The 11290-nt window shown below is 33.2% G+C and overlaps 1 protein-coding gene across 3 annotated transcripts in view; it reads left to right on the top strand.

Moving 5' to 3' along the window:
- The first annotated feature begins 5100 nt into the window (after positions 1 to 5100).
- khdrbs3 (KH domain containing, RNA binding, signal transduction associated 3) overlaps positions 5101 to 11290 on the top strand; it is a 149914-nt gene continuing 143724 nt past the window's right edge. For all 3 annotated transcript variants that reach the window (XR_011190769.1, XM_069195143.1, XM_069195142.1), the window contains exon 1: positions 5101 to 5467. Coding sequence is in view for 2 of the 3 variants with exons in the window: in XM_069195143.1 (XP_069051244.1) it covers positions 5377 to 5467 (91 nt within the window). In the remaining variant the exon portion in view is untranslated. The remainder of the gene's footprint in view (positions 5468 to 11290) is intronic.

Here is an 11290-nt window from a genome sequence, read left to right as displayed (position 1 = left end):
AAACTATTCTCTTATACTTGACCTAATCAGTTAGAAATGCAATTGATATAATTGAGATTAACAATATGTTATAAAAATAGAAAGTGACTAATTTTAATAAATACAATTATTTTAAAAATTAATAAAACATCCTTCATGTTTTAATAATCTTTGTATGATAATGATAATGCTACGCTTCCTTTGGAAATGTTTGATACAGAATGACTTGGCAATTAACATGATCAATTTAGAAAAATAATGTATTGTTTTAAAATTAAATTAGTTTGCAAAAAGGCCTTTCAGTGTATATTTCTTATGTATATTCACTATTTTCCCAAATAAAGCTCTAATTTCTACATTTTTTAAACTGTTATGCACCTTAAAATCAGTGTCATATCTACTATACTTAGAAAAGGGAATACAGAAATGTATTATTCCAATGGCAGGAATGTAACAAATATGGATTCTTGGTTGCTGAGACAATTTTCCCATTACCAAGAGCAAAATTACCTCAAACAAGCTGAATGGATTTTCCTAAAAAATTGCTAGCTCAGAAAAACCTGGCAGTGTGTAGAAACCTCATTTTCAGGGCTGGTTCAGACAACTTTATCATCAAAATTGGGACCGTTTACAATTTAATGCAATACAGAATAAGTAGGAAAGTTACTATATTTTACTTAGTTTATATTTTTGACTTGAATAAAAGTTGCAGTTGTCAAGGAAAACTTTTAATTAAACTTATAAAAGATGTGTACTGTTAGAGCAGGATCATTACACAGTGATTACTTGCAGATAAAATGGGATATAGTTTATTTTCTCTTTGATGTAACCTGAATTTACTACTTGTCCCTGTCAACTCAGGTATCTTAAAAGTGAGCTGAGAGTCTGTCTTCTTAAAAATATCCTGAACACTATTGCATCAAATCTTGCATTTTTTCAACTTCATGAGATTTCCAACTTCTCCTGTATATATGCAATATAAAAATAGGTATGTGATTTGCATGTATTTAGGCAGTCAGTTACTTGCTCTGCACTGGCAAGCTGAGCTTTTGAATTACACAGGAATATTTGCCACAGTGCTACTGCAAATTATTACTCTTAACTGTGTTATACTATAGTAATACTTATTTTGAAACTTGACAACAGAACAGTTTGTTTATTTTTGTGATTATTCCAAACACCCCAACATCCAATTAATGTTGTTTTTAACGAAAATATTATTTATCAATTGTTTTAAAATACATTACATGGAAGTGTTTCCAATCATGCCCAGATATACATGATTACAGCATACTGTATACAATACATCATATTAGACTTGATAGATTTAGGGTAAGTAAGACATGTGCCGTATATGACTGTAATACTCTAAAGACTTTAATACATACAGTATGGTTATGCAAAAACTAAACTTGTGTAAATGTCTGCCCACATCAGATCAGTTCACAGAAACGTTAATATTCAGCTCAGAAACATGTAATACCTTGCCTACCCTGATATTAATTTAATTAAAAAATAACCTGACCATTCAACTACTATTACTTTCTATGAATTTTGATTGGTTCTGTATTGGCTGGGAGGTGATGAAAAAAATGCTTTTTGTGTAAAAGATATTGCTACTACTTTTGAGATTCTATCATTTTTATTATGACTGGTATTTTCCCCCTAAAGTTCAAAAGTACAAATTTGAAAAGAACAGATGTCCCTATTGGCCAAACATCATAGTTTGGAAACCTATTAATGATGATAGTACTTTATTCTGACATCAAATCAGGATGACCCTTTGGTTGCAAAAACCTGCAGTCATAAGTCAACTTTGACCTTACCCATAAGCAATTCAGTGCAAAATGTCCTGCAGGATGTTCCTATAGTATGTGTCATTTTTCATTCAAGACATCATTTCAATGTGCTTAGGAAGATATTGTTATGTACAATAAGTTTCAATCAATTGTAATTCCTTCATATTTAACTGTTTGCTAGCTTTTACACTTACAATGTCTTCTACGATACTTGGCATTTTCAACTAGAGTTGAGTTGATGTCTTACAGTCTCTGTTTTAGTTTAGAATGAAGATGTCGAATACTTTATGATATTTCAGGATATATATTTCTAAAAAATGATAAGTTCAGTTTAGTACTTTAGAAGTAACTGAAAGTGACTTGTTTTTCACATTCACACTGTTCAAAATACACCTAAATTTAAAAGGGTTTGGAGGTTATTGGGGTTTCTTACACACAAAGGAAAAGATGTTGTTGTACAAACCAGGCTTCTGATATGGCTTAATATTTAAATGGAAACAAAATCCAACAAAAAAGTCTAAAAGAGTCAGCATTTTGTTTCCATATCTCATATCTCAAGAGATCACATAGCTATTTAATGACCAGCTCATATAAATCATTCTTTGTCTTCTATGACTGCTACATCTGTCTCTTCCAAAATCCTTTTTCAGCTTTTCGACAATATGCAAAAAAGAATCAAACCTACAACCAACTGATACTTTGTTTAATTCTTCATGTCAACAAAACCCTTGGGCTATTGGGTATACAGGTCCTGTTTGCTCTGCAAAAAAGATAACGACAGAAGCCGTAAGTTTTCAGGCAGCCCCTTTAAATACACTGCTCGGAAATATGGGATAAAAATAAAAACAACTGCCAGGAGCAGTTCTGAACAGATATTGCTCAGAATCATGTGTTACAAGTTTATTATTGAAATACAGCTTGTTGAGTAATAGCACATTTCTAATATGACATACTGCACTTGTATTAGAAATATATAAAGAGCATACATAATTTCACTATTTCTGTACTGATGAAAGGTAATACATTAATCATTTTTACTGACCTAGGATAAAGTAGCAGGTCAGTCATCCATACCTAGGATATGCTACAGGCTACTTATTATTACAGTATATCTCAACATACAGTAAGTATTTTTAAGGACATAGAAAACATTACCAGGATCAATATTTTTCTTCTTCAGAAGGAGCACTTCAAAGTGAAACAAAATGCAACATTTTAGTACTGTATGTGTTTATTTTAGAATCATTATTTAAAAAACAGCATAGTATCAACTTGATACATAATGTATAGTACAGCATACTATAGTATTGATGTTCATCTCAATTATATCCAAAGAAAGCCTGAGCCTTCTTTTAAATCCAGAGGAAAGAATGTTTTGTGTTGGTAAATGTGTTGAATGTAATCTGGACTGTTATCATTTTCAGATTGTAAAGTATCGGAAGAAAATATACAATGCTGAAGATATACGGCATAAGGTACATAGTGAAAATAAAATGTTTTTTTTAATTTCTTGTTTTATCATCTTTTATATTATACTGTATGTTTTGTACCATTTTGCAGTATTTCCTTTAAATCTTATTTATTTCATTTTCCTGATAAACATCCAACTCATAAGTACATTTTGACAATACGTCCATTATGTATTTTTTCTGAGAATTGCCTCAATATACCCTGGTAGGATTTCATTTTCTCTCCGAATATTCTCATATAACATACAAGGACATCTGTTTTGATAAGTGCATTTACACATGTTCTCAAGACAGCATTTGATACCAGCTCATCCTATCCCACAGGCTAAATGGCTACATACTGAGTCACAGCAACCCAAATCTAAAGAGGATTAATTTGTATTGCTTCCATTTTAGCTTTACAACAGTTCATAATATTTTGAAAGATAAGGAGTAAAGCTTAAAATGCCACTTGGAAAGAAATTTAACTGATAAAAAAAAATAATAAGCTTATCAGTTGGACCCCAGATTCGTTCTGATGTCACATACATACCTTGGAGTACCCTAGCCACTCAGACCTCAAACAAAATTCAAGACCACTCGGCCAAAAGTCTACCCCTGAGGTTTAGGGGGATTTTAAAGCTTACAAGAGACCTTTTAAGGAGGATTCTGGCTTAGAGGCATTCAGTTATAATCACAGTTTCACAGCACTGGCTCCTCAGCCAGTGCCAAGCACATGTACCAGAACCTGTGGTCCCTCTCATACAGTACCAAGCAGGACTACTATTTCAAGAACACATCATCAGTATTGCAAAACTATCCCTTCTCGTGACAGTCTAAGCCCTGGTCATGTTCCCTGTTAGTGGGTGAACAATCCTAGGTTTGGTGAATTCTGCTTCACAATGACAGCAAGAGCTGACGTTGAATGATTAAAAAGCAATGTTTGTACAGTATGAATGCTTGGCTGCAACAACCCAGCTACCCCTGTAGTAATTTGTCTGACACATGTGCCTTAAAAAAATCAGAAGGAGAATGATAATACCATAACATGCTGATTTCCTGTATTGAATTTAAGTATATGATATGTATTCAACAAAAAAGGCTAGAATCCTTTTAGATTTGTTTACCATGAAAATAAACATTGTAATCTCATTCATAGGACTCCACATGTACTGGGTTCCCAAGTAATTTTGAATGTCTGTCTTGTTCTCTGGCACAGCAAAACACATTCTTACATTGGGGCTCAAAGGTTTCAGGGTATTATTTATACAGTAACAAAAAATGCAGAAAAAATAAATCTGATTTTCTGTCCAAGCCACCTCACATATTGTGCCATAGAAACCGACTATGAATGATAAGACTGACTGAATCTGGATTATGTAGCCTTTTATTAATTTTATACTTATAGATATCTCAACACATTATATACAGTATACACTGTATACAGTACATTATACTTAATGCAAAGCAATGTAAATGCAGAAAATTGTGCATCTACAAAAGTGAATAGAAAAACATGGTTGAGGTGATATCTCACCTGCATATTATCTGTTCAACACTTTCTCCGATGTACATGAGTTTAAAATTTAAAAAGGGGCGTCCAAATCTGTTGAACCGGACTTCAAGCGCCCTCTTGAAGTCCAGTGCAGGACCATGGACAACTCCTTTGGCTCTCTCTGCCAGTTTAAATCAATATTTTTTTTTCTCACTCCCCGCCTGTGTCTTGATTGGCATTTAAATTACAAGAACAAATGTAGGTCCGCTCAAACGGCAGCCAATCGAGGCTGGTGTTGGGATGTCCTTGCGCTGGTTGTGGAAATAACGGGAGGAGCTACTGTACAAAGCCTGTTTACAGTGGTATCTAGAGGTTGGGAAGGCTGTATTCAAAGTGTGCTCGCTGTCGATGGGATAACGGGACTGTACTTGAGCAGAACTGCCCGTGTACAATTACCACTCTCGTTAAACACAGAGAACACTGCTATGTTGTAATTTTTGTATTGAATAATAATAAAGTTATTTTTTTGCTCTTTTGCTTTTTAATTATTTTTTTTTTCCGTGGGGAAACTGAGCTAAAGAGGAATACTACTTTTGATTTTTCTTTCAAGACCTGTGTTCAACTGATCCGTTTGTGGACCGAAGGGAAAGAAGGAATGGATAGCGAGAAGTATTTGCCGGAGCTGATGGCAGAAAAGGACTCCCTCGACCCTTCTTTTCAACATTCTCTGCGGCTTTTAAATCAAGGTAAATAACCGAGAGAATAAGTATTAGTTTACCTGTCACGGTATTTGGCACGGTTCGGATGTCTTCTGCTTAGCAGTAGTGGTTAGTATGAGAAGTGTGATAACATTTAAGGCAACAGTCGAGTGCTTACGCGGACAGCTATTCAAGTTTTTCAGTCAGGGATGGACAACAACCCTAAGCGCTCTTTCTGTTATCTCTGTCCTTGAAAGCACTTAGGCTTGTATAGCCACAGTATGTTGTTTACCTCCAGCAGCATCTCAAGTTCCGTGCATTTCTCAAAACGTGACTTTTCACATATGGCAGAAAGAAATGAGGTACAGTATAACAACACCGGTAAACATTTGGCTGGTTTAGAGATCGAGTAAACTGGAATATTAAAAACATTATTACTACTACAGTATACTATTACTATTGCTTATAATCAAGTGCAGTTAAATTACAGCAGTTTTGAAATAGCCAGGTCTTATAAACGAAGACATACAATGTGTTTCGTTGATACTGCAAGGTAAGAATGTATGCAGATACTATTAATTTCGAGATATTGCATTTTAAATACAGTTTGCCTCCACGCTTATTGTTGGATACCTGAATATTTCATGGTTCAGCATTCCTTACTTCCATCACATCTCAGCTTGTCTCTTTTTGGGAGACATAACTAAATGTGCCGAATGCAGACAGTATCATAAATACTGTATCATTTACTTTGCTTGTTGTGACGAGGAAGCGCTGACTGGAGTATGTTACAGCACTCTTGTTAATAGGCAATCACCTTTTGTATTTCGTTTATTTAACAATAAACCCAATAAAACGATAATGGTGCGGGCATATTTCTTACCAACAACATATTTTAAAGCGTCCCATATCCCCCAAACCAGAACATTTTACAGTTTTAAATTAATCTCTCATCACAAGGTGAAGAACCCAAATCTTACTAAGATTTAACTAATACTAATACATTTTGGCCAACGTCTGACATTCACCACATCTCCAGTATTATTGAATATAATTTATTACATTATCATCATTAAGTTTCAACAACAATAATGAGCTCTGTTTTTCTTGTTACTTTTCAAACAAAATTGATGTCAATAATATTATCATCAGAGTATTTTGTCCTAGAAAGCAGTGGTATCACTGAAAAAGAGGAGTTACATTTGTTTACTAATATTTATGCCTGAACAATAGAACTTTCACAAACAAAACATTAGAATAAAACCACTTTGCCAAGTCATAAAGAACTACTTCTCATACTGTAATAATATCTAGTCATAATGATTCATGTTGTGACGGCATGTTTTTTTTTTTGATATTATTCACTTATCATTAGAGATAAGAGTAAAATATGCCCTTTACTTACATAGTGCCAGGTAGTGTACCATAACATGCCTAAAGCTGTTAAGACTTTCTAAATTCCTGCACTTAAGTAAGAAAAAACATTAGCAACTTGTTCACTGTGCAATAAGTGTAAGTGAATTGTCTTCTCAGATTTAAGTGACTGGCTTTGGCTTGTATTCTGGATATGCTAAGCTATACAGTGTCTGACATTTGTATTGATTTCAGTAATTAACAGCTTGCCACGAGCACCATGTGGACAGATGACCAACTAGCAAGAAAACAGATATAACATACAGTATGTTTATATTCGGAGCATGAACAGGATATGTTTGTTAATTACAATTGCCAGGACAAAGTTAGGTTCCTTTAGACATGTCAAACAATCGACTTCAGATCACCCTTCTCATGATTCATATTCAAGTTCATAATGTTGCTCTCTCTATGTACAGTACTGTATCATACTTACTCAGAAAGTAGATTTTGAATTATATGTCATTGTATTCAAAAGAAAGATTCACTTGATTCAGGCACACAAAACATTGACAAGTACCTTCCAACACAGACATTTTTTTATTTTCATTTTTGTATCACTGATACAGACAAGTGGTAAAATGCTGGTTTTTCAGAAGACCTATTGCATTCAGTTTACTCTAAGATATTGTAAGTACAGTACATGCTTTTCAATTTAGACTTAAACCTGAGTTCAGTTTAAATAATGAATATATAAACAAAAGTATTCTTTATCTGACATACTTGTTTTTGTTTAAAAACACCAGTTAATAAAAACATTGTAGTGTAGAACACAAACTATGTGTGATATATAATTATAACATATATCCCAAAGCTGTGATACTGTATGTGAGTACATATTATTACTATAAATCTATCAGGATTCATCACTTTTTTGTCATCAGAGGTAAGTATTAAATGTAGTCAAAATATGTATAGTCTTAAAATACCACTAATTAAAAAAGTGAAATCACGCAAACATAATTTAGATAAAACTGAGATAAAACTTTACATGTATAATGTACATAAAGTACTAAGATATGTTTATTTTTAATGTTTTATTGCAAGCCCTCCATCTCTACTGTATATCTATAACTATTACATATACCCTCTAACAATTAGCAAGTACATCACATGTACATTCAAACTACTATGTTGCAGAAAATACTACACAATATAGTGCATTCTGTGTATTGGCACCATGCATGGTCATCATCTCAAAAGAATTCTATACTTTGTTTCTTATCTGGAAAATTAAATTCCTAAGATCTGCATTTTTCTGGATTTCACATTCCTTACATACACAGTAAAATCCTGTAGTTGAAAAGGCAGTCTCTCACAAGCACTCACCTTTTGAAATCTGCCTTGATGCAAGATATTGCAAATGAAATTCTTTGCTGTGATAAAATAGATCTGCATTCTGCATTTCCAAGCATGAGCTTAAATGCCTTGCCAGTCTCCAACAGGGGATTAAACTGAAGCAATTAGGGCTGCAAAATGAATAATAAAAAGGTTGGAAATGGTAATGCTGACAGTAGTAGCAGTGGTGATTGTGCTGGAAACACGTACAGTATGTGGTGGGTAAGGGGAGAGGGGGCTCAAAATTTAAATTTTAAATTCAGGCTGCTGGCTTCCATGTGCTGTACAATATTCAAAATAATTTTAAAATTGCCATTTTGTAATTCAAAAACTGACAGATCAGGGAGTATGCTGGTGAGCGTTTGAAACATACAGTAACTCTTCAAACTTCCAGACTCATTTTTCTGTAATTAAATGAATCATAAGTTATCCTTCCCCTGTTTTTAACCCTCCTACCACAAGTCGAAAGCCCTGTTGTTATAAACGACCTCCAGTCACTACATTGTTTAAATCCCTGAGTATAATCCATTGACTGACATGTTAGGATTCCAGAAATATTTAATTAGAGTGCTTTTCCAAAAATGTGCATCCTGGGCAATTTTAAACGATTGTACATGTAAATAAGTGCCTGCTATTTAAAAGGTCAAGCACACTTGCTCTACCTGAAAGGACTAAATGCATCACAGGACTTGACCTAGTGATCTCTAGTGCAGATGCAACCATTCTAGTTGTTACAGCCATTTAGTGATATATGCCAGCTCAATGAAGAGTATTGATCAGAACGTATACTGTAAGTAGATGGAGTGTAATAAAGAGTTTTATTTTGCATTTTTCACTAACGTTTTCTCGAGCACAAATGCGTGGTCATGCCCTATCGGGCATTTTGTCCTGTTAAGAAGAACAGATATCATTTATCTCAGAAATGACAGATCCATGTTCACATTTAGATTTGAAGATGTCTTCACATACACATTTATGAAAAGGAGAACTGAACTGAAAGTTGATAAGCCATTTAAAAACTATTCAGTGGCAATAAATCATATATTGAAATTAAGTTTATGATCTACCTGTATACAGTAAGCCCTAGGTTTATTTGGTTTCTAGGACTCTTGGTGGTGTAATTTTTTGGAAAGAGAAATATATTTTAAGACATACTCTTAAGACACAAATAATTAAATAACAAATAAAAACACAATGGAAATAATTGGAATAAAATTAAATAAAAGAGTCACTTTTGGAAGTAACATTTGATAATGTCATGAGAGTAAGAGGCACATTATGCAGTGACATCTTCTGGAGAGGAATTTCACGTTTTGGAATGAAGATTTGCACACGTTGAGTGATAACATCTGGTTAGCAAAACATTAATAAAATAAGAACTTTATCCTGCATGATTCACTCAGCATTTATACTCTCGGTGATATCTCAGTGACTATAAAGATATAACACATTGTGCAAATTAAATTTTAGTTTCATTTTTTTTTCCCCAGTTTCAGTATGAAGGTGTTTTTAGTACTGTGAATGTGTATCAGTCATGAAGATGGCTTGTTTTGAAAAAGGTATAAATAAATGTAAGAGCTTACTTTCAGAATAGATTTAACACCATAATCTTTTTGGAATTAGATGAAGACCTTTTTAATGTTACAGTATGTGTAAAGATAAATGTGCCGTATTTTTGTGTTTATCTGTGTTCACCAAGGCAGTAAAGAATGCAAAATAATAAACCTTACAAAAAGTAAGATGAAATGTGCATCAGCATCAACACAAGAGAAAATATGGTACTGTATATAGATAGATAATGCTTTATTAATCCTGTAGGGAAATTGATGATATATATCTGATATCTTTATAACAAAACCTATTACACTAAAGTACTGTATATTTGATTTAAAAATACATTTAAATAGATTTTTTCATAAGGACAAATATTCTTTGACAGTGATCATGGCTGATTCTTATTTAATTCCTGTCAGATAAGTATATAACTCATAAAACCATGTATTTCTGAGCATTTTCTTAAAAGCTGTTTATCACTTAGTTTTATCTTAATTGTTTTTAATAACCCCTGAACATTCTCATTAGCTAGATGTACTGTAGGCTGTTTTAACAGCTCTATTCACTTTCTTAAATAAGGCCTTGCTTTCAGATTAAGTATGTCTTGTATCACATTGCAACACTTAATTGACAATTGTTGTGCTACTGTATATATTGAGAAACATGCTTATTCTTAAAGCAAAACGTTTTAAAAAACAATAAATGCAATATTATAAAAGCCATAAAAGTCTGAAACAAACAGTACATTGATGTTTGGTAATAATGTTATCATTCAGGTGGGTAGCTGCGTCAGCATGCGTAGGCTGCAAAGGAACAAGTAATAGGTTTATTCCATGCTGAAAAAAAGAAGAAAGAACACAACGTTTCGGCCGTGGAGCCTTCTTCAGGTGACCTGAAGAAGGCTCCACAGCCGAAACGTTGTGTTCTCTTTCTTCTTTTTTTCAGCATGAAATAAACCTATTACTTGTTCCAATAATGTTATCATGTTTAGTTATATTTAAAGTACAGAAAGAAATTATTGGTTACATTTAATTGAAATATGGTAGTATTTATGCGACTTTAGAGTTATTTAAAACGTATTATTTAAAACAAGTAGCCAGCTACCAAGTATAATCACACGTTTCCCTGATTTGGTTATTTAAATATATTTAAGGAACAAGCCTGAAGTGACAGAGATAAGGGTTTTTAGTATTTCAGAAACTCCATATGCTTTTGTACTTGTACATCTGCCAAAACATAATGTTTCAGGAACTTTGAATACATTGAATACAAAAAGCAAAATAATAGTTCACTTGATACCATGTTCATTGATAGAAACTAATCTGTTTTCCATCGGTTTTACAGTCTCTGTTAAACTGTTGTTGATCTACATTTTGAGCAATTGTAATGTGATATGCACCATATCAGAAATATGAACTTATTATACTAGTTAACAGTCACAGATTTACTGATATGACAATGTTATAGCTTCACTGGATTTCAATATCACTTCATATATTGTTGATGATCACATCAAATTCTGTCTTTGGTACAACTTTCTGACATGTATCTCACAAAGGGTAAAAT

The sequence above is a fragment of the Lepisosteus oculatus genome, chromosome 10 (assembly GCF_040954835.1).
Source record: "Lepisosteus oculatus isolate fLepOcu1 chromosome 10, fLepOcu1.hap2, whole genome shotgun sequence".
NCBI classification, from domain to species: domain Eukaryota; kingdom Metazoa; phylum Chordata; class Actinopteri; order Semionotiformes; family Lepisosteidae; genus Lepisosteus; species Lepisosteus oculatus.
The sequence above is the reverse complement of the archived record's forward strand: the minus strand, read 5'-3'. Positions and strand labels throughout refer to the sequence as shown.